This window comes from Neopelma chrysocephalum, unplaced genomic scaffold (assembly GCF_003984885.1).
Source record: "Neopelma chrysocephalum unplaced genomic scaffold, ASM398488v2 Primary Assembly neopelma1_93, whole genome shotgun sequence".
NCBI classification, from domain to species: domain Eukaryota; kingdom Metazoa; phylum Chordata; class Aves; order Passeriformes; family Pipridae; genus Neopelma; species Neopelma chrysocephalum.
Window position 1 is genome coordinate 1,438,288 of NW_020897755.1, and position 23,537 is coordinate 1,461,824.

A 23,537-nucleotide genomic window follows, 5' to 3' on the forward strand; every position below is an offset into this window, starting at 1 on the left:
AAGTTAAAAGCCCAGTTAGAGATTAAAGGCATTGCAGAACACCAAGTGCAGGGAAATGAGACATGGCTAAAGTGTGTTTGATTGTTTCTATAAATACAGATATGTAGGAATGCAAACTGAGTCACTGCTCCCAGGAATTTACTGAGCAGTTTTAAAAGTCTGCAGGAATAATAAATGATGTGGCTTTCAGTCATCTGCAGGGAGAGGATCCAGTTCATAATGACGGCTCCAATGTCCCTGCTAATAATTCCAGTAAAAGCAGTAGGGAATATGCATGGGGTTTATCCTGAGAGTGCAGCCAGGTACTGTGCAGAGTGGTTCATGTGCAGAATTTAACAAAATAATCTTACTGTGCATTTAAATGTGTTTGTTTCCCTGGGAATCTTTGCCAAAAAGGATTCTCACCAGATTCTCTCTCTTTTGGAGTACAACAAGGCTTGACTTTGTTGAATTGAAATTCCCATGTTCTTCTGAGCAGCGATGTTTGTGGAGAGAACACTTCCCCTATGCAGAGGACAGAGGAGAGGAGAGAGGGATTTTCCTCCCCAGTATCCATGATTTTAACCAGCTGTTGAATCTGTTGGAGCCGGACCTAAGGAGGATATGGCAAACAGATGGAGAGGGAGAGAGGCAGGGCCAGGAGCAGAGCCTTGTGAGCTCCTTGCAGCCCCCGGTTACTTCCTGCGGGCTCCTCTTGGTCCATAAACATCTTAAAGGTGGATTAAAGCCCTCTCGGCTTTACTTCCTGCTCCCTCTCATCCTCAGCAGCTCTGGATCCAGGGCTGCCCCTGGCCTCAGCCGTGCTCCTGCCACTCAGCTGATGGGTTGGTGTTCTAATTACTGGACTGGTTGGTACAGATGATGCTGTACTTCGGGCTTTTTTGGGTGGAACTATTCAGGAGTAATGTAACAAGACTCTAAATTCTGGTTTTGTAAGGCCAGGCCAGGACTTGTTCTGTGGGTGGTGGTATAGCTCTGGTGTCCTGGTAAGCCTGGTGGTACCATGTTCAAGCTTGGTTTGCTGGGAAGAGGATGTGTGTGCTTAGTAGAGCACATGTTCTCTGAGCCTTAGGCAATTTCCCACCAGTCTGTGTCAGGGGTGGTGCTAGAAGCAGCTCTGTTTCTGAACCTAGAAGTGTGGATTATGTGTCAGGACTGTGTTGGTGTTTTGTGCAGAAAAGCTGTGGTGACCACGTATCATACAAGAATCAGGCTAGTCCATGTATAGGCAGAGATATGGAGATGCATTCACTTCCCAGAGACCCTTCTTAGTTTAAATATTTCATGAAAGCACCTGTGGCTCCAGCTCCTGTCAAGAGTTATGTAATAGCTATTGACTGCAATGGAGCTGGATGGAGTGTTCCATGTGTTTTACTCTGCTCTGGGTGCTGGTGCCCGTGGCAGGGAGTGACTGAAGCTCCCAGGTCAGAAGTGACAGTTTACAGAAAGAACACCCTGAAATGAGGTATTTTCTTGTTGTGTTTTCACCGTGAAATGAGTATATCTGTAAAATCATTCCTTCGGCCCGGTGTTCTGTGCAGGAAGACCAATGTTGCTGAAGATGATCGAGTTTGCAGAACTCATGTTGGACCATTGTTTATATATTAATTATGCATTAAAGATAACAATACTTTCTCATACAAAATATACTCTTTGGCTTGATAAAATGCTGTTGTGCTCATTACAGTACTTAAAAAGTGTTATTTCCAATTGTGTTATTTATATTTTCCCAGATTTCTTTTTTTGTGAAGAGAGGAAAAGTCATGTAGGGCAAACCCATTTCACATGTAATCCTCATCTGTGCCTCCTTATCCGCTTTTTCCCTGTGCAGAAGTTCATAGAGTTTGAAGATGCACTGGAACAGGAGAAGAAAGAACTACAAATCCAAGTGGAACACCTTGAATTTCAGACTCGACAATTGGAGCTGAAGACCAAAAACTACGCAGACCAGAGTAAGCAAAGCTGTACATCAGACAACATTGTACACATTGCCTTCCACACACATACAGTGGTACTTTAAAAATAATTTTCATACTTCTTTGGTTTAATGTAATTTGCACAAAGCCTGAAATGTCTGGTTATCCCTTACTTCTGAGCCTTCTAAAGGATGAGATGTATCCACACTAATTCAGTCGAGACTGCATTGCTTTTCTTTTGTGGGGCAGGCTCAGTCCCTCCAGGTGCAAGATTTGGGCCTTTGGAACCTGTTTTCCGGTTTCTCCTTTTCTCTGAATAGAATCTTTCATTTTTTTTTCTCTTATAAAATCCATCACAATTATTTGCTTGTTTATTTGTTTATCTTTACAAATACTTCCTTAACATGTGCAACCATGGTTTGTTGACTGGAGTTCCCCTCAGAATTCCTTGGTGTCTTGTCCAGTCCTCGTGGTCCTCTAGTAGCCAGAAGTGCCAGTCCCAGAGGACAATTTAAATTGTTGTCAAACTAAGACGCTTATGGGGCACCAGGCTACTGCTGAAAAACTGTGGTTTTATTGCACTTACTGCACAAAATTGCTGGTGTTGGGAACATGCAGGTACCCAGGAGCTGAGTTTGTGATGAACACCAGGTCCCACAACGTGCATTATTCTGTTTCTGTTTGTTTTATTCAGTAGGTATAAACTAATTTCTAACAAAATAGTCTTTGTTTACCAAATAGTTTATTTTGAGAGCCTGGTGTGTGTTAGCTGATGGTTGGGATTCTCTCTTGGCAGTTTCTCGACTGGAGGAACGTGAATCAGAAATGAAGAAGGAGTACAATGCTCTGCATCAGCGTCACACAGAGGTAGAGTGTCATCTCGTTATTTCTGAATAAATAAACTCTTTGTCTATACCTAAAGCCATGTCAGAGAATTCAGTTTTACAATCCTAGTGATGACTAGAGCTTTTGAACTGTGGGAACATCAGAAATACCTGACTGGAGGTTGTAAAGTGGATGGAGCCAGGCTCTGCTCAGCGGTGCCCCGTGGCAAGACTGGAGACAACTGGCACAAACTGAGACACACAAAGCTCATTCTGAACATGAGGAAAAAATATTTTACTGTGAGGACAATGAGCACTGGCACAGGTTGTCCAGAGATGTGTTGGAGTCTCCATCCTTGGAGATATTCACAAGCCACCTGGATGCAGTCCTGGCAGCCTGCTCAGAGTGGCCCTTTTTGAGCAGGGGGTTGGACCTGAGGGACCCCAGGAGGTTTCTCAGCCTCAGCTGTTCTGTGATGCTGTGCACAGTGCCTCATTACCACATCTCCCACTGCCAGTGAGCCTCCAGGAGATAGTTTTGTGTTTGGATATGGTCTTTCATAGATCTTCTGTTATGAGATTCGGCTGAAGTAATTTCTCACACAATTTCTGTCAGATTTTCTATCAGATTATTCTTATATCATCACTTGTATCATCAGCTTAGAAAACAACAGGAAAGACAAGGAAATATGCAAAAAACCCCAGGAAATTGGAAGTGAGTGCTGTAGAAAATTAAACAAAAGCAGAAAACGAGTCTTTCCTTCTCCTCTGTTTGCCTCATGCATTTTTCTCCTCTCACAGATGATCCAGACCTACGTGGACCACATTGAGCGATCCAAGATGCAGCCAGTTGGGGGAAATAACCAAACTGAGGGCAGTGTCCCTGGGAGAAGGTAGGGCCACGACCTCTCCATGTAATGTGTGTCACCTGGGAACTTACACACTGAGTGTGCGTGTTTGAGAGAAACCAGAGCAGGACCTTTCACTGGGGATGTGGACTGTAGCAGCAGCTCTTTTTAATGGGTTCTGGGTGAGTTGTGGGTACTTTTTTTAAGGCTTGATGACGAGGAGCTTTGTGCATTGTGTTACGAAACTGAGGCTTTATCATGCTGCTGTTGATGGCACCCCTGGAAAACATGTTTGTATTCTCAGGTAGCATGTAAAGGTTTATCTGTAGAATGGATGGAGGTGTCAAGTGTTTGTGTGTGTGTCTTTGTATGTGGGACAGCCATCAAAACTGTAGCAACTAAATACATTAGCCATTATAGGATTTTTTCCCCCTTGTTCCTTCAGGCGAAGCTTTCTGTCAGTCACTCACGCAATAAACCTACCTATGTCCAAGAAATTGATTTTCCTCCCTCCCTTCAGTGTTTGGGTTTTGACTAGAATTGGATTGTCTAAAATGTAGGAATCAATTGGGAAAAAAAAAAAAGCTGGATGGCTGCTTTCCTAGACAGAAGAGACAGGCATGAGGGGTGTAGAGAGCTAGACAGGACATGGTATAAAAAGAACCAGGAGTTTGTAGGTGTTCATCTGTTCATAAAATCTCCTTTATCAGACCATTTTTCTTCCTTCTCTTCTCCCTCTCACAGTCTGGAAGTCCACAGTGAGCTCCCAGAACATGGTCTGATCCTAGTGTTACAGCTGGAATGGGATAAGCATGTTAGGCTTGTTTCCCTCCCCACTTAACCTTCTGGAAATAAGAATATCTGTGGAAGTGCTTATATAGTAAAATCTAAAAGTACCACAGGCAAAAACAAACTTAGGGCCTCTCTCTTTTAAAGGGTGTGTCCTATATGCTCCCGCCAGCTTGAATCATAGAGTCATAGAATATCCTGACTTGGAAGAGAACCACAAGGATCTTCGAACTGTTTTTAATGAGCTTTTTCTTCCCTAACTTTCAAATAAGCTGATATTAATTGTAGCTTTTTATATTATCGTTCCATGAAAGAGCTGCACAGTGAAAAGTTGCTGGTTGTATCTACAAGACTACCATTCTCTGGGGTGAAGGGCAAAATTTTCATCAAGAATTGCCTCTTCATATTAGAGAAGTCAGTCTTTTACTCTTTCAAGTGTGGCATATTGCTAGTGTCCTTGGAGAGAAACACTGTATGTCTGTGAAAAGCCTCCAGCGGGGCTGTGAACTGAGTCTGTAGGAACTACCAGTGGGAAATGGGAGTTTGTCCTTTATTTCCAGCTTTGCGCCGTTTGCGTGCGTGCGGGTGTAGCTCTGTATTTGTTGTGCTTGTGCACAAGCACCCGGGACGGGTGTGTTTCGATGTCACTGCACAGCTGGAGGGGGGAACACCAGTGATTGTGGATTTTGGTGCACGGGGTGGGGGAACAGGCATAATATCTCATGGCCTCTGATGCAAATCTGAGTGAATTTATTTAAAATAAATGGGACGGGGGAGAAGTTTGTGCATCAGCTTTTGTGGGGGGTGGTATGTACCACTGGGCATCCAGGAGGAGTAATGAGTCTGGTGCCCACTTCCACATGGTGTGGGTTGCAGTGCATGTGTACCCTGTGTCTGTGGTAGGATGCATGTTCGCATGACATTTGCTCTCTAATGGTTGTTCTTTTTGTCTCGCTTTTTGTGGGATTGCTGCTGTTTGACTGTTATGTTTGTCACTGCAGTCATCGTCAGTCCTGGAGGAAAAGGTAAATCCTATTGCTGCACCTGAATTTCATTAATCCAAGTGTTGGAGGTTGCTGTGGAGTGGTGACGGTGTGATGCTTGGAATGTACTGTACTGGCGTGTTTGCTCTCTGTGTATACTGGCCCCTGTGCTGGACTTGCTGGTTTGGGGGAGGTGGAGGGAGCCACAGAACTGGGATAACACAGCAGGGAGAACCTTGTGTATGCAAGTGCAGAAGACACACAAGTTCAGTCCCAAAACAGGATCAGATGTCTGGGATGGGACATTTGCACTTCACATCCCAGAATATTTTAAATTCATAGACTCATAGAATCGTAGAATATCCTGAGTTGGAAGGGACCCACAAGGATCATCAAATCCAACTCTTTGCCCTGCACAGCACACCCCAACAATCCCACCATGTGCCTAAGAGCATTATCCAAATGCTGCTTGAACTCTGTCAGGCTTGGGGCTGTGCCCACTGCCCTGGGGAGGCTGTTCAGTGCCCAACCACCCTCTGGGGGAAGAACCTATTCCTAATATCCAGCCTAACCCTCCCCTGACACAGCTTCATGCCATTCCCTTGGGTCCCAAGAAACGTTTTTTCCCTTATTTTACTCTGGAAAACAAGACATGCCTGTTTTCTGAGCGGGGCAGAACAAGTGTGTTAGTAGCAGTACCTCTTCAAAGGCACTTCTGACTGTGTGCTGGGCAGGGAGTGCTGTGCCTGAAGCCTCCAAAGAGAGCAGTTCTCCTCTTTGAATGCTGGCAAACAAACTGTAGTTTTGTTATGTTTTGTAAACTTTAGGCTGTTACTTGTAGAACATCCTGACCCCGGGTTTTGCCTACTGCAAAATCCAGAGTGTGCTGTTCACCTTGTAATTCAAGGTGGAACTAACCAAGTGTTAAGACTCCCCCAGTACTGGAAAGAATTGGGTGTATGAAGGCTACTACAGCACTCAAAGTTTAGACCAGCCCTTAGGACACTTTTAAATTTCTTTGAAGCCTGGTAGGCAACCCCAGGACTGCAAAACTGGAGTTAGCTCTGCTGTGGTGTTTGCTCTTTCCCCTTTCTTGGGAGGTTTAGAAGAGGCTGAAAGGTGTTTCCAAAGAAACTCAGCAAGGAAATTTCTTAACAGTCTGTGTTAAAATCCATTCCTGAAGAACCTACAGCTTCTGATGCTACGGAAACTCTGTAGCTCTGTCTCTTTAGCAAGGACTGTGGAGTCCACATTTCCTGTCCATTCAGTGGCTCCTGTATCTTCTTGTCTGTTAAATATGTGTGTGTTTGCATGTGAACATAGAAATGAGCTGCGGGTTCCCAGCAGAAATCTGGCAGTGATTACCTAAAGAGAAATTTAATGGCTCTTTCAGCACGCCTTTGGGGCAGCTTTTATGTCTCAGTGCTGCCAGTGAGTTATATCAGGCCATCCCAGCATAGTCACTCTGGCTGCATCACTGGTTCGGCAAGGACTGTTCTGCAGGTACAGAAAACTTTCTCCTGCTCCAGCTCCATATACCTGTGAGGCATGACTCCCTTAAAACTATCATTCTTCTCTGAAGAAGAGGAAAGATATGAAACTAATGATTAAAGCAGCTCAAAAAAAGGCTTAATTTTTTTCCTCCTTGAGAAAGAGAGATTTTTTGTAGTAGACTCTTAGGGACCCTCGAGTTATTTATTTAACTGTAAAACTAGGAATTTACTGTCTTTGTGGCATAAAGTTCTAATTTCTAGGTTTGAATCCCTTTATAATCCCTTACACATAACTGACTCTACTTTCTATGGTGCTTGGATCAGTCCCAGGGGTGAAGATTTCCTATAAGGGGAAACCTTTGCCTGGTATGTTATTGAGAAACTTGAAATCCACCTGTTAGAAACTTTATCATTCCAGCTGGAATGATAGCAGTGGGATATAAGAAGACAGGCAGAGGTAAATGTCCTTTGGCATCATGACCTGGTAGGAGCACAGGTGTATTTGTCAGATTACAGTCCTAAATAGGGATTTAGACAAACAGCAGTGGAATGTTTTCACTAAACCTTCAAGGATTGCTAATATTTAAAAGTCACAAGCATCAAGATGCCTTTTGAGTGGAAAGGAAAGGCTACAAGAAAACTGACAATACTTATCACATAGGAGTCTAGGTTTGAATTTGTGGAAAGATCATAGACTCATAGAATCATTAAAGTTGGAAAAGACCTCCAAGATCATCAAGTCCAGCCTTCACCTAAACACCTTCATGCCCACTAAACCATATTGCCGAGTGCCACATCCACACGCCTTTTGAGTGCTTCCAGGGATGATGACTCCACCACTGCCCTGGGCAGCCATTTCAATGCTTATCTACTCCTCCACAGTATCCAACCCGAACCTCCCCTCGCAGAACTTGAGGCCATTTCCTCCTGTCCTGTTACTTGGGAGAAGGTTAATGATGTTGTGTCACTGATCCGCGTTCCTCAAAAATCCAGTTGCATGCCTCCTTTCTAAGAGGGTTTGTGTATGAAACTTTCACGTACCAGTCTGGTATCTTCAGGAGAGGATTTTAATGCAGATTCTTAGGAAAAATGCATCCCAAAGCTGCTTGCTGGGCCACGCTGGAAACACCTTTCTGCCCCTTTTTGCCTATCCAAGGTAGGCCACAGCAGGCATTTTTTCCTATCCAAGATAGGCACTGGCACAGCAACACGGCATGCTGTGGTGGCTGGGCAGTGCTGGGAGTGGGAAGGTTGGGCAAACATTGTCTCCTCTGCTGGACACCACCTCCATCCTTCCTAAAGGAGATGGCTGGTGTACCATCCCCTGTGTTAGTGTGTTTGCTGTGTCCCAGGAGCCATGGGTCCTGTGGCAGTTGTTTGCCATGATCATAGGTGAGGTGGCTGTGCTGGTTTTCCAGCCTGGGCATCACACCCGTGCTGATGGCCATTACAGAAAGCTGAGGAGGGGGGTCTGCTGTTCCTAACAGAGGGGTACAGAAGGGCAGGTTTCATCACTCCCCCCACAAATAAGTGGAAGCCCTGTGCAGGAGTAGATGAAGTACCATCACTGAGCCCCAGCGTGGGTGCACATCACACAGAGAATCAGCTTAGTTCAGCTCTGCAGGGACACTGGAGTCAACTAGAGATACTCCCAGAGTGGAGGTGCGCTCTGTCCCTGCAGATCTGCTTCCCTGGCACCAAAACAGTCACCAGGTTCAGCAAGCTGCTGCTGCAGCCTTTCTACTTCCACTGCTTGCTCTAGATTTTCTCCGACTGAAGCTTGGTCTCAAAACCTGTGCCAGCTTTTATGTTCAGAATCAAACCTGCAGCTAGTGAGTCATCTGCAATTGCCAGAAAGGAGAGGATGAATAGAACACACTTAGAGACACCTGGCAATATGCATGATGCATTTATTTATACTTTTGTTTAGTTTCAATTGTGAGCGTGCTGTAATATGGGTATAGAGGGAGGATCAAAGAGTACAAGTATTCCCTTGCTTAAAATGGGAAGTGATCCAACCTGTTGTTTGCTTCCTGTTGTTGGAACTCACCAGATTTGGAGTGGAATGTACAGAAGTGCCATGTAGATGACTCTTTAAAACCTCATTCCTCACTATCTCTAGGAGCTATGGGAGCTTTTATTCTTTTGCTGTGAGAGCTGTTTGCAGTGGCTTGTTTTCCCACAGTACCTTTGTTTCTCAGAAGAGACACTGAGAATTAAATTGGCTGGTGATTCCCTGCACTTTTGTGTTCCTCCAAATTTCTTATATTGATGGAGCAGTCAGTCATGCCTGTTGTGGTCACTGGCCCCCTCCCTCTTAAAGTCACCCCAGGAGGACGTATGGCTCTAGTAGTAACACCACGGGACTGGGCAGCCAACATCAAGTGTGGGAGCCGGGAGTTCAGACAGCTGCCCCATGAGGGGAAGGAGTGCAATCAAATTTCTGGAGACTAATATTTCACATTTACTAGTGTGGTGTTTGTTTTCTGTCAGAACCTTTTACATGGCTAACAGATGTCTTCCCCTCTCTCTCTGTTTTTCTGTTTAGCAGGAAGGAACGTCCCAACTCCCTGAATGTCTTCCCCCTCGCTGATGGCATGGTACGTGGGCAGATAGGGGCCAAGATCGTCCCAACACTGGACCACTGGCACCTGAGTGACCTCGGCCAGCTGCAGTCCAACTCCAGCTACAAGGTTTTCTAGATCATCACAGAGCAAGGGTTTCCCACTCTCCTGCTGTCAATAACGTCCCACATTTTCATTAAGCTGGAGACCAATCTGTGTCCATAACCCTTTGCAGCCTCTCCCTGTGTGTTTGCTCCCATGGTAGCTGTGCTGGAGGTGGGAGGATATTCTTCTGCAGATCTGGCATATGTTGCGGGAAGGATTTGACACAGCTCCTCGTGCTGCTACTTGTCTCAGGGATTATCTCCTTTACTTGGCTGGCCCCAAGTTGAGAGGGATGTGTGGGGAAGCAGTTAGGGATTGAGGGAAGAGAAATCCTTCACTTCTTAATAGCTTATTTGGAAGAGGACATGGTGGAACCTGTCCCTTCTCTCCCCCTTGATAAGAGCAATGCTTCTGCAACTCAGATGGGGCCAGGCATTGGGTTGCACTTGCCCTCCAATGTTTGTCCTTTTTTGACTGATTGGTGTCCTGGCCTTCCTGTCTTCACTAAAAAAGGCTTCTCATCCTCTCTGGATGCCCAAGTCTTGCACTGCGCCTAAAGGTCTTACGTTCCTCCTATACCTAGTCACTGCTCTAGACTTGCACTGTCTACCTTCGGTATATCTGTCACCATCACTACTCTGCCTTCTGCACCAGGGCTTCCAAAACCCTCACAGCATTGCAGCTGCACTAGAGCAGCCCATGGTGCTGCCTGATGCTTCTCATGCTCTGCTCTGCCATTTGGAGTGCTCTGCTCTGCCTTTCGAAGCCTGGCCTGAGCCCCAAGGCCCAGGTGATGTGCTGTGAGCTGACAGCTCACTGCAGCTGTTTGCAGGTTAGGCTGTACATGGTGACTCTCATTTCCCAGGAGCTGTATGTCTAGACTTTGCAAAGTCTTTGTGCTCAGGATCCCACTGAATTTCTCTCTCTGAGCGATGTTCCACAAATGCTTTGTGACAAGTCTGAGAGCCACTGGTGCCTCTGCTGAGCATGCTTACAGTGTGTCCACTGGTATCTCACAGAGCTTCTGCTCTACTTCAAAAGTGTCTGATCAAATTTAGCTTCACTCTGCCTGGAATTTGTGGAACATCATATGTTCTATGTGTCACATGTAAGGACTGGTCTCCTTGAAAAGTTGTGAATCACTGATCCTGTAAAATACACTGAGGCAGTAAAGGCAGAGAGGAGATTAAAAAAAAAGAAAGAAACCCCCCAGCTTGTTGTACCCATTCTGCATGTCTCCAGCTTCCATGGATGGGCTTTGGCCTGTGGGACTCTGCAGCAGCGGCCTTCTTGAGGCATAGCACAAGAAATTTAGACAAAATCACAGTTTACTCAGAAAAGAAAGCAGCAACTTAACTTTTTTAACAGTACCTCTGTAAAGTGGCCAGGCTACTAGCACGACACAAGTCTCAGCACTTCATCAGCTCTCTGCCATCATGGCATTTGAAAATCCAAAATATCTTTGGCTAAGATGGAGGCTTGGAACCCAGTCCTCGCTATAGTGTTAGAGGCACAGAAGTTTGGGAAATGTAGCAACTTGCAGAATGCCCTTCGAGTCCCATAGTCATTTCTGGAGAGCTCTGCCTGGAATTAGGAAATAGCAGGGCCACAGTGCAATTACATAATTAAGGATGGTGGAAATGAGGACAGAGCATGAATCCGTTTCTTCGTAGTAATACTGTGCCAGCACAACCAAAATGCACAGAACCCAGCTTGCCTCTAGGATCAGTTATTCCTTGGTCTCTCCAGGCAGTGCTGCACACCATGGTGTGAACAGGCCCGTGAGCTCTCCAGTGATCAGGCTGGGCAGAGGGGGTTAGGTTTTAGAGAAAAGCTGGGAGGACAATGTGGTTACATCCATCTTCCACAGCCTTGCTATGGTGTAATTCCTTAAGTGGTCTTGTTGAGAACTTGTGAAAGAAGTTGAATGGGTCTCACTGGTAACCCAGCATCTGCATTGCAGGGGAATGCGGATAAATAGAAAAAGCTTTGATGTCCAAGTTCTGGTTATGGAGGGTGTCCTGCCATGGGCAGGGAAGAAGTCCTGCCCAGGGGTTGGAACTAGGTGATCCTTAAGATCCCTTCCAACCCAAACCATTCTGTGATTGCTGACTGGATCTCTTAATGATTTGGTGGTGGTTGCATCAAGCAAAAAAAATCCATTTTTGGTTCCTAGAAAGCTTTATGCAGATGTAGCAGTGTGCTGCTCCAAATGTATCCTATGAGTATTGCTGGGATTGATGTTGGTGCTCGTTAGGGAGACTCAGGGTGGAATGCTGGGATAAAGCAGGCTAGATGGTATGGTGGAGCCAGGGAGCTTGTGCTGTGGAAGACTTGGATGGGGTAGTGTGTTATGGAGGGCTTCCTGGATATGGAGCAGACCCACGAATACTTAAAGGGTGTGATTGACTGATTTGCTGGATTTGCAGTTTGAAATGGACATTTTCGTCCTGCAAGCTTCTTGCCTGCTCTCTGACCGAAACTCTGTCTCTTAAATCCTCTGCATGACTGAGATCTCAGCAGTGTGGCTCATGCACCCCTCGCCCCTTCTTCAGAGTTCTGATATTTTGCTGACGTCACTGCACACACATGACTCACCTTCCCAGTATGTACCTGACTCTTCTGACTCGTTTTTCTTCTTCGTGGGGCCATACTATAGTTACATTTTAAGTGTCCTTGTTTATTTATTATTACTATTTTCTGTTTTAGTTGCTGTCATTATTTTATTTTTGCATTCAGCTGTACGTTTATTTTATACAGTGTTTTGGAGATGAAAGTTCTTAACATTTTTGTTTTTATGTACTATGCTTTCAGTGTTATAACCATACAATTGTGGCTTCTCATGGTGACATATGACTGCTATGAATGTTGGGCCTTTGCAATGCATTTTGGAGGTCACTACTACACAGTTGATGTTTAGGAGGTTGACAGGTATGGCTGTAGGTAAGTGGTGGCTATGGAGAGTATTCTTTGGGTGAGCTATGGGTTTTGGAGAATGCCTTCTGTGCTGTAGAGGACAGCTGTACTCTTAGTGCAATATTTAGCATTAACAGAGCAGTCGGACAATAGAATGGAGATACCAGCTCCTGGGCTGTGAAGAGGAGCATGTTGGTAGTATTTATATTTGGGAGGAATTTCTCCAATGCAGGCTGTTAGGCTGATAAAGTACGTTTTCTAGGTAAATATAAAACTCAGATCTATAACCAAAGAGTAAGTGGAAGACCAGGGTAATTACTCATTGGTGTGCTCTGGGTGAGGGGCAGGTTATACCAATAAACAAGAAGTTACAGGATATCTCTGTTACAAATACCACCCTATAGACACTGGTGATCCAGGGGTTTTGAATGACATCTGGTTCATAAGAAGAAGGAATGACACGTGGACCCACCTGGGTGTCTCTTACCGTGCTAAGGTGTTCCTGGACTTTGGTTATTCTCATAGACTCACAGTGGGTACAAGGGCATCCCTGAAGTCTTTCATCCAACAGCAGTTTTGTTTGGGGAAAGAGGTTTCATGGTTGCACTTCACACTTGATACTCTTTGTCCCTCTGTACATCAGAAAGCACAGGAGGCAAACTGCAGTTGAGGTAGTCCAAGGCTTACTGTATCCTATTTGTTCTCAAAACCCCCATTTGATTTTTTTTTCTTTACATATTAGGAGAGTAGCTCCTGAACCAGGAATATGAAGTAGAGGTGGGAAGTGTCATTTTCACATGTAGCAGCCTAAGTGCAAAGTCCTCATCTCAGTCTTGATGCTAAAACCAGCAAATGTGCAGGGAGACAGTTTGGGTATTCATGTGGGAATATGGGTGCTGTTTGGACTGAAAATGCAGAAACTCTACAAAATGTAGATTGCGTTTAATGGTAACGCCATTTTAAAAAAACTTAATTTCCAATATAAATGCTCAGGTGCAATGTAAAACCTTTGGCTTCCATGGTGCAGTGTTCAGCAGGGCATTCTAAGATAAGCATATAGAGGCCAGTCTAATTAAAGGAAGATTCCAGATTAAAAAAAAAATATATGGCTGCAAAGGGTTAAGTCACCATTTTTTTCAGTCTTCTCATCCCATTTTGGATTTTTTTGTTATGTTGTGAAAGTATTATTAGAACAGGGAACGAGACTTCCGAATGAATGAAGTGAAACAGTGTCACGGGTGGGGGGGAGCTCAGAGCAGCCTCGGAGCAGAACCAGGATCTCTGTAGTAGTTGCACAGGAGGTGGGGGGCCAGTGGTGAAGATGAAAGCTGGGTCTGGACGTGCAGGTGCTGAATGTCACTGCACCCAATATTAACTCGCTGTCACATATAACTCTCAGCATTAGTTTTGTCACTTCCCTTCTGGCAGTAATTAGAGTGGGCTGCCGTGAAGAGTGGGGAGATCTCATTTGGGTCTGGGAATGATCACAGCACTGGTCTGGATGTTCCTTGGCTGAGTGAAGCAGTGCTGCTTTAATTGACAAACACAGGTCACACTGTAAAACCCTGCCAGAGCCTTAAAGCCTCCCTGTTTCTCAAGAGGTGGTGGTACAAGAAATGGGCTATAATGTCTGTAAACCCAAGAGCTGTTTTGCATATTCCATACTGGGAATCCATCTCCTCTGTTGATTTGTCAGCTTTTTGAATTCTTGGGTCTTGTCATCCTGCCATTTGGAAGTGGGAAACCACACCTGTTTCTGCTGTGTTCTCCAGCTGGACCCATGCCTGGCTAGCTCTGCATAAGGTGGTTTGTGGACATAGGTCTCCTGTGCCAGCCAAGCCAGACCATCCCAGCTCGGTGTCTGCTTTGCTTCTGCAGTTTAGTGGCAAAACCAGTTTTCTGTTCTCTGATCCAGGTGTGTTGGTGGCTTACAGCAATGACATCAGCCAAGACTTCTAGGAGGCCACTTCAGGTCCTTCCCAAGTGATATCCATGGTGCCTTCCAGCCTTGGGAAACACTAGCCTGGCTTGCCACAAATGCCAAAGCCCTTCAGCTTTCACTGTAGTCAGTGTGAGCTGCAGGTGCTTTTCACTTGTGATAAGGCCATCTTTCCTGAGGTCACAAACTGGTGTGGTTTGTGAAGAGCAGTGTTCGGTAGTGAAGGAGGAAGGATATCAGCCCTTTCACAGATGGGATTTGCTTGCTGAGTTCAGCACGAGAACTCGCTGCTTCACTGTGGTGGCAGTGCCCGGTGTCACCAGCAAGCGCTGGACATGTAATGGGTACAGCGAGCAAGAGCCATGCTCCATAATGCTTTAAGGCAGCCATACCCCAACAAATGGGACATTAACTGAAATGTATAGCTGTGCTTTTCCCTTTCTGTTCTTCCCCCTCCCTGGAATTGCCACAGTGCCCCCAGGATGAAATGTCTGAATCTGGGCAGTCCTCAGCAGCTGCCACGCCGAGCACCACGGGAACCAAGTCCAACACTCCCACGTCATCTGTGCCCTCTGCTGCCGTCACCCCTCTGAACGAGAGCATCCAGCCCATCAGCGAGTACACCAATGGCACCACCAAGAGCAATAAGAGGGCGCGAGAAAAGCGGAACAGCCGGAACATGGAAGTCCAGGTCACACAGGAGATGAGGAATGTCAGCATAGGTATGGCAGCTTGTCATTATTGTAATCGACTTCCCAATGCTTGTGTCTCTGTTACAGGGAGAGGCTGGGTGACTGTACTATAAGTATGGAATTTGAGGAAGCCTGACATGGAAGGTACATGAGTGAGGCAGGGTTAATTGGATGTTAGCAGTTTTCTGCATAGCAAATTTTTGAAACATCAGTAATATGAATAATTTCACAAATTCACAGGATGGGGACAGATTATTGAGTTCAGTACCCTGCAGTGGCATTCATCCATGTTGTGGAACCTCTTTCATAAGCAGTCAAGTCCCATCTTAGGCTGAACTTTTGGGAAGCTGTTTCTGGACCTCATCAATGTGACAGTTAAAAGCTTATATTTAGTTTTCTCTCTGGATTTATTCATAAGTATTTTTATCCAGTTGTTCAAATGCCAAATTTTTCAGATTAAATAATTATTTTCCTTTCTGTGTGTTTATCCCACACCCCGATGTGTTTAAAAATAGCAATTGTGTCCAGCTGGTTTTCTCAGATAAATGAGCTGATTCTTTTAGTTTCTTTCAAATATAAGAACACCCCCAAATCTTTGGAAGTTACAGTTGTTTTCTCTCCACTTCCAAGAGTCCTTTAGTAATTTGAATTAATGATTTCTCATCAGGAAAACCATCACCTAAGCTTTAGCACCAGGCTGTTAAATAAATAAATGATGTAATAACACGATAAAAGGCCTTTTCTTTGCTGTTTAATGCAGCTGTGCTCATGCAGTGTCTGAGCAGATCTCACCCGGGGTTGTATTCAGACTTGCAGCGGCCATCAGAAATGAGAAGTGAATTGTTTTACAGGTCGTGAACTTAACATACAAAAGGACTGTAAGACTAGCTGAAGGTCACTAGAAAAATCTGCAGAAGCACAGGGATGAGCATAGGTCTCTGAGGTTGGTATCTGAACTAGCTGATCATCTTTTTTCCCAAGTTATTACTTGGAAAGCAGAAGTTATAGCTGGATTATTACTAAAGCAGAAATTCCTCTGCTAACATTCACAAGCTGGTTCCTAACAAATTAAGACTATAAACCAGCATATAACATCTTTCGCTGTAGCATTGAATGAGACCTGCTGTGACTGAGTCCCAGTCTGTATTTTCCTGAGGGAGTCCCAGGGTCACAAATGTCCATCTGCAAGAAACTAGGGTAGTTGTCTGTAGAAACATACAGGTTCTGCACAGCCAGCTGTTAGATTGTGTTCTGGCTGTGATCCTGGCCAAGGCAAGGCCATGCAACACTGGTATCAAAGAAGCTAAGCATGGATGTCAGTAATTTGAATGCCCTATAAATACCCTGATTTTTACAGTTGCTGCTTTACAAGCTCGTTTACTATCAACAGCTTTCTTGGGTCAAAGTCATCTCTCTTCTGTATCTGTGCAATTGTGAGGTCACTGTGCATGTGGAAGCTTTTTTCCTCGGTGGAAGTATGATGTTGTGGGATCTGCTCAAGGCAGACAGTTGTGTCTTTCCTACGTGTTTTGCATATTCAACCTTTCAGCTGTGTTTCTCATGCTTAATGCAAAATCAGCTCTCCATGCTGGGAAGAAACTCACATACTTGAATTTTAATTATGTATTTTATGCATCTGTAATTAAAATGTCTGTCAGTGATGCACGTGCCTTAGAGTGAGCTACCGAAAGGGGTACTCAAAGGTATTTGCAGAAAAGCTTCCCAGCTTGATAAAATAAAGCTGAGAAAGGCGGTGTTTGTGTGAGACCTGCTGGGTGTAGATGCCTTGCTTTGGCAACAGATCCACATCATGCTTTGTCTTCCAGCGTGGATTTGTTGCCAGCTGGTACACAATGCCAGCCTGAAAGAATCAAATCAACACTCCAGTTGTCATGGGCTGTGTATATTTGGCTACTGAGACCGCTTGGAAAGGTCAAAAATTTCACATCTGATATCGTTGACGGACTAATGTAATTTACAAATTAGGTCCTTAATCCTTCAGGAATCCCTTGTGTGAATAGGAACTGTGTTTGTGTGAACAGACACTGTGTTTGTGTTTCTTGTTTAGAGTTGGTGCAAGTCTGAGCTTTTGAAGAGTTTGGTATCCAATAAATGAGATCTGACAAGAAGAAGAAGAATTTCCTTATTCTTTAAATACTGGCTTGAGGCTGTAGATTATGCAGAATCCAGAGCAGATTTCATGTATTGATTTGAAGTGAAATTTCACCATAATGGGTATCTAAACCACTGTAGACTTGAGAATTTGTATCGAAAAATTGTTTCTAGTAAAACTAAATAGTTGCAGTTCCTAACAACAGTAATCTCTATGAAGCTGTACAGAAAATCACTGTCTTGCCTTCCATCTCAGCAAATGCTGCATGGGGATGGAAGAGTTTTTACTGGCAGATAAAAAGAGTTTTTTGGAATTTACTTCAATGGATGAAGTATTTCTGCTTATCCCATTTTATTGGATATTCAGGGCAATGACTTTGGTGATGCTCTGTTATGGTGTGTGTGGGGGATGCTTATGATGTTCCTGCTCTGCAATTGTGCCTTCAGCCACTTTCTGTTCTGATTTTAAGACTTTGAATGTGGCACCATGAAATTTTCAAGCCTCGATATTCAAAGCTGTAAAAGTCCCTTCAAGAAACACCATGCTGTGAAAGTCCTGATCCTGTAGATGACATGTACTGTCTTACCTAGGGATGGGCAGCAGTGATGAGTGGTCCGATGTCCAGGACATCATTGACTCTACTCCAGAGCTGGACATGTGTCAGGACCCCCGCCTGGAACGCACGGGTAGCAGGTACTGCTTGTGACTTTTCCCTGTGTGCTCTGTCACTTGGCTTCACAAAGAGTGAGGAACAGGCTCTCTGGCTCACACTGAGCTCACAAGGCAGCTGTTTGACATAGTTCTGCCTAGTGTCAGTGTCAGAGGTCCTGACCTGCTTTGGGTTCTCCAAAAAGGCAGGTGCCTGCTGGTGATCTGCAGCAGGATCTGTCCAGCTGACCCAGGACTGGGCTTGTTTGCCTTGCTGGGTCAGGGAGGACGGAGAGATGATGGAGCAACAGAGGGTTCAAGACAAGCAAAGAGGACATGGGCATAAGCTCTCGGGAAGAGGGAAGAGATGCATTTGTCTAATAAGAGCTCAGTTCTGAATTCCATTTTAAAACCTCAAGCTTTTTTCAGTTTTTATTTTTTCAAGTATTTGAGGAGAGAGGCAGGGCTGTCCCACAAGAAAGGACAAGCAGAGGTAACCCCAGGGATCCCAGTCCTGCAGGCTCTGAGCAGGGAGGGCAGAGCACTGGTAATGGGTTCTGTCAGCAGACAAGGCAAGGGCATGAATTAGGAGCAGCAGGAGATGGGGCTGAAGGCAGGTGCAGCTCAGAGAAGGACTGAAGGCACAGGCCTGAGATCAGAGGGAGCCCTGGGGCCAGTGTGTGGGTGTGAGTGCCAGGTGAGGCTGGTCAGAGCAATTGTGACCCATCAGTGCACGGAGGACTTCAATGGAGTTTTCAGAAGAATCATCAGACTTTTACTGAACAGCTGTGTTGCTCTGGTCCCTATCCATCACCTGTTTTGTACTAAATAGGAGGCTCCCTAAAGGCACCCCATTTCTGTGAGGCGTGTATTAGTCTAGACTTAGTAGCCTAGGTACCTTGATTTGTTTTTACTAAGTTTTACCTTTTACCCTTGTCCGGTGGGTAATTTGGCATTACACCAGCAGAAGTAACCCCCAAATTCTTACAGATATGCAGAAGATAAATAGTGCCCTGGCAGAGTGAAGCCAAGAGTATTTCATGGTCCCAGTCTGGACTGGGTTTGCCTGCTCTGTTGAGCACCCTCATTGAGAAGGGTGTGAGCAGCAATAACACCTGCATTTCTCAGCTGGGAGGGCACACACAGTTAAGCTCACTTGGGGATATGTACGATGCATGGATGATTTTTAGGGTCAGGAGGAATCTAGGTAGCTGAAACAGCTCTGTTTGGGGAAAAGTGACTGATGAGATCAGATCGAAAACAGGCCAAGCCCAAAGGAAAAAAGAAAACAGAGAGGATTGATGCACTAGAGCTCTTGAGGCAGGAATCTCAGCTCCAGGTGGTGAGACTGAAAGGTACAGGAGACATAGGCCAACTCAAGCTGCTGACAGTGTGTGTGCTGCTATGCAAGCAAGAGTGCTTTTTTGATACATACAGCTCTGAAAGCAGAGTGCTGAAGGGGAAGGTTCAAGCTGAATTAGGTCTCCAGGTCAGACTCTGAGTGCTGGTTGCTCTTGTCACTTGTGCTGGCCATCAAACTGCATGCACTAATTAATTGCAGTGCCATCACGGCACCATTTGTTCCTTCTCAGTGCTCTCAGATGTCTGGGTAGCTGGAATTTTTCTGTGATTGAAAACCTCCCCTTTTTCTCCCCTCTCTCTTTGCAGTGTTCTGTAATGGCAATATCAGAGGCAGCTACCACACTCCATTTGTAAGCCCGGAGATGATTTATGTAATAATGAAGCCATACAACTTGAGGTCATCTCCATTGGTGCTGACCTTTCTGATAGATTGCTGGAAAAAATTGCACTGCCTCTCTTCATGCCGGCTGATGCCCCTCATACAAGGCTGGCAAAGTGTTTATACCCACATTAAAACCACGTTTTAGAGCAGACAGCCGCAATCCCAGAAGTTGCCTCACCCTCTCCTCCTATAACAGCTGTTTGCTATTTGAGCCATGAGGCTGTCAAGAAATGCAGCAAGATGGTGGTACCAAAGACACTGAGAGGTGGAAATGTGCTCTCATCTGATAAGATTAGAAAATATTAACTTGATTTACCTTTAATGAAATACACTTGGTGACATGTGAAGAAGCCTTTCAGCTCATAGTATCATCCAAAAGGAAAACTGACCCTTCAGGCTGATTGCACTTGCTAATTGGCCAAGGAAAAGGGCCACTGCTGTTTTCAGCATTGAATTCCTTATCTGGTCTTACTGCTGTCTGAGGTTTCTATCTAGATTGATAGGAGCACAGAAATCCTTGCAGAAGTCTGACAGATTAGAGCTGAGAGCTTCTGCGAGCTGAAATTTTTCTGTCAAATATTGAATAGTCCTTAACTAGTATGATTTCAAAGGAAATCATCTGGGCTTTGAGGTTGTGCATGATATAGGTGGTTGTCCTCAGCACAAGAAGGACATGGAGCTGCTGGAGAGATTCCAGAGGAGGCCAGGGAGATGCTCCAAGAGCTGGATCACCACTTCTATGGAGGCAGGCTAGGAGAGCTGGGGGTGTTCACCTGGAGAAGAGAAGGCTCCAGGGAGACCTGAGAGCCCCTTCCAGTGCCTAAAGGGGCTCCAAGGGAGCTGGGAAGGGACGTGGGACAAGGACCCGGAGGGACAGGACAAGGGGGAATGGCTTCCCACTGCCAGGGGGCAGGGTTAGATGGGATATTGGGAAGAAATTGTTCCCTGTGAGGGTGGGAGGCCCTGGCACAGGTTGCCCAGAGAAGCTGTGGCTGCCTCATCCCTGGAATTGTTCAAGGCCAGGTTGGACGGGGCTTGGAGCCACCTGGGCTAGTGGAACGTGTCCCTGCCCATGGCAGGGAATTGGAATGAGATGGCCTTTAAGGTCCCTTCCAATCCAAACCATTCCATGATTCTAAGATATGGTGAACAAAACAGGCTATTTTATTTACTCGGTACGTTCCCTGATTCAACCCATGGTGAACAGGTGGAATGTGCTCTCGGGCTTTTGATTGCGACAATCTGGGATGCTCAATATCTCAAAGACAAATGTTTGAGCTTAAATGTTGCCAGGTAACAAGATTCTTTCTGTTTTTTTGCTTCCAACAACAGCCCAACACAAGGGATTGTGAACAAAGCATTTGGCATCAACACAGACTCCCTGTACCATGAACTGTCCACAGCTGGGTCTGAGGTCATTGGAGATGTTGATGAAGGAGCAGATCTGCTAGGTAAAACCTTGCTAGAACCATTCTCTTTTCTCTGGTACAATGACAATAAGCTTCCAGAAACACTTAAATTCTCTTTTTTTTTCCAGAACTTGGATGTTTAGCTTTTTAAAAAATGCCTGGAAGTTGAGATATATGTGACTGAAGCATGTACCTGCAGTACAGTAACACTCACTTAGAAAATAACCTCAGCTATTTGGTATCTTTTATTTGTGTTGTCTTTATGTGCATAAGTTATTTTTCTACAAGATACTCCGAGACAAATAGTTTAAAGCCAAAATTTGCTCCTTCTGCCCCAAAAATTGCTCCCCCCAGTAATTTTGTACTTGGAATAAACAGTTTGTTTGAAATTTGTAAGAAAGTAACTCCTCTGTTTAAGTTTTTGAAGTTTATGTGGAAATATTATGGTCTGTAATGCAATATTTACTCTTTTACAGTCTGTCTAAGACATGTAGTAATTAACTTTTTAGGCTGGTTTTGAAAGTGTTTGTAATACCTGCAGCTGGGCTGTGTTCTGTGTTCCTGGCTGGGACTCTGCAGCAGTCAGAGAAGCAGCTTTGCCTCAGGGAGCACTCTGAGCCCTCTCCTTACATTTTTGTATCAGACTCTTGAGTATCTAGACCTTAATTTCTGACAGAATTTAAGCACGTTCTTAATTCCTGCTGACTCTTTTCCTGCGTCAGGACAGTACAAGTGGTCTTTGAATCCTCAGGTGACACGGGCAGCTGACGGAGTTTACAACTGTGTATCTCACTTTCCACCTTACTGGTGAGGTTAAGGAGCCTTAGGAGACACGAGGACTCCAGCAACATGCCTTCTGTGCACTTGGTAGCGAGATATCTGATCTGAAAGTGAACATTTCCTTTCTGGTGATTACCAATGTAGAGCTGCTTAAGAATAATCTTGTAAGATTGATTCTGTATATGCGTCCAGAACAGGATGAGCTGAATTATGTCACACATTTGCAGCAGCTCACCTTTGCACAAATTAGGAAGGTACTTGCATCAGCTTTGATGTGTCTTGAATAAGGACCTTCTAAAAGGGTATGTTTCTGCAGAGGGGGTAGATTTTGCCCTATTCACCAAAAACTTAACCTTGAAGATGTGGACTGAAGACTGAAAAGGAGGTTAATACAAAACTTCTTACTTCATTTAAGATAAATATCTGTGAAATTGTTACTATTCTAGGCAATAGTGTGACTGGAATGTAAGAACAAGATCCAGACTGCCGTCAGAATGCTCACAATAGCTTTTTGATATTGGTAGGTTTGGGTTGATTTTTTAAATCATGGTGCTAGTCCTGCAGCATGCAAGAGAGTCCTCGTGCATGGGTTGATGACCATGGCCTGAAGCATCAAATCATTTATTGTTTCACCTGTAACTCAAGATTGCCAGAAGAGAAACATCTGTAGAAGACTCAGGATGAACACACAGGCTTTCTCTGCCTGCAGTGATGGGAGCCAACATGTGCAGATACTTACAAAATTAAGTATTTTGAAGGAAAAGCAAGATTTCCAGGTTTGAGAATCCTCTGGATGGTAGCAGCCATTGCAGAAAGGCTGGGGCTCCTGCTTAAAGAGAAGCTTGACAGTAGGAACTACCTGTGATGGTTAAAGCTTCATCTCTCTACCTGCTGTGGAATGGATTTTGGTTAGCCAACTCCTTACATTATTGGGACTTCTCCTAGCAGAATCAAAGCACTGAAGACACAGATAATCTTGCCACTGACTATCTATTTTATCTTAGTGCTCAAGTGCTTCCTTATCAAGGAGTGTTTGGTTGATTCTCTGACTCTCTCCACTAATAACTGTGCCAACTGCTGCTTTCCTTCTCCCCCCAGAATGGCTAGGGCATCAGGGGCTATTGGCTTGAAAGAGTTACTATTCTGGAAAATTACTTGCTTGATGTATGAATTGCTTTGGACAACCTGCCTCCCACTTCGGAAGCCTGCCTTCTGGGAATCCACTTCCCTTTGGGATTACCCTCTAGCCTGACCCAGTAATCAGGGAGAAATGCAGACTGTTGTTATCAATAACCAAAGCTTTTAGCTGCCCAAACCTTGCAACGTTGTTCACCACAGTGTCAGTTAAAGTCAAAGAAGCTTCTCCTCTTCCAGCTATAAGGCTGCCCAGAGACTTTAGGGTGGTGAGATGTCTGTTGTTTGGCAGTTACCACTTGCAATAAAAATGTACAAAGACTTTGAACAGGGCCCGTGTAAGTGTGGCCCCTGAAGATCACGGTGTGGCTTACGAGGAGGACATATCTGTGCTGGTACCATTTCTGACTTGAGCAGAGCAGCAGAACCCTTGCAGGTGATCCCATAGCAGGCCAGCAGAATAGGAAGGCTTCTCCTGATTCCTTTTCAAACCTGGGAGATGGACTGTGCCTTTTTTTGTGCAAAACGTTGATCTAATTAATCCTTTTGCTGAGTTCTGGCTACTGACTGTGCACAGAAAAGCGTTCTTTAAAATGAAAACACATGTTGCCGGGTTGTACAAAGGGAGGAAGCACAGAGA

The 23,537-nt window shown here is 44.9% G+C and overlaps 1 protein-coding gene across 36 annotated transcripts in view; it reads left to right on the forward strand.

Annotated features, from left to right (window-relative positions):
* MAPK8IP3 (mitogen-activated protein kinase 8 interacting protein 3) overlaps positions 1-23,537 on the forward strand; it is a 72,715-nt gene that overhangs the window by 19,568 nt on the left and 29,610 nt on the right. For 13 of the 36 annotated variants that reach the window (XM_027693750.1, XM_027693765.1, XM_027693751.1 and 10 more), the window contains exons 2-9: positions 1,832-1,952; positions 2,713-2,783; positions 3,542-3,633; positions 5,379-5,402; positions 9,402-9,546; positions 14,850-15,099; positions 17,773-17,875; positions 20,907-21,025. In XM_027693750.1, coding sequence (XP_027549551.1) covers positions 1,832-1,952; positions 2,713-2,783; positions 3,542-3,633; positions 5,379-5,402; positions 9,402-9,546; positions 14,850-15,099; positions 17,773-17,875; positions 20,907-21,025 — 925 coding nt within the window. Of the gene's footprint in view, positions 1-1,831; positions 1,953-2,712; positions 2,784-3,541; positions 3,634-5,378; positions 5,403-9,401; positions 9,547-12,365; positions 12,466-14,849; positions 15,100-17,772; positions 17,876-20,906; positions 21,026-23,537 lie in introns of those variants that run through there. The other 23 variants (XM_027693760.1, XM_027693766.1, XM_027693774.1 and 20 more) reach the window with 12 other exon arrangements.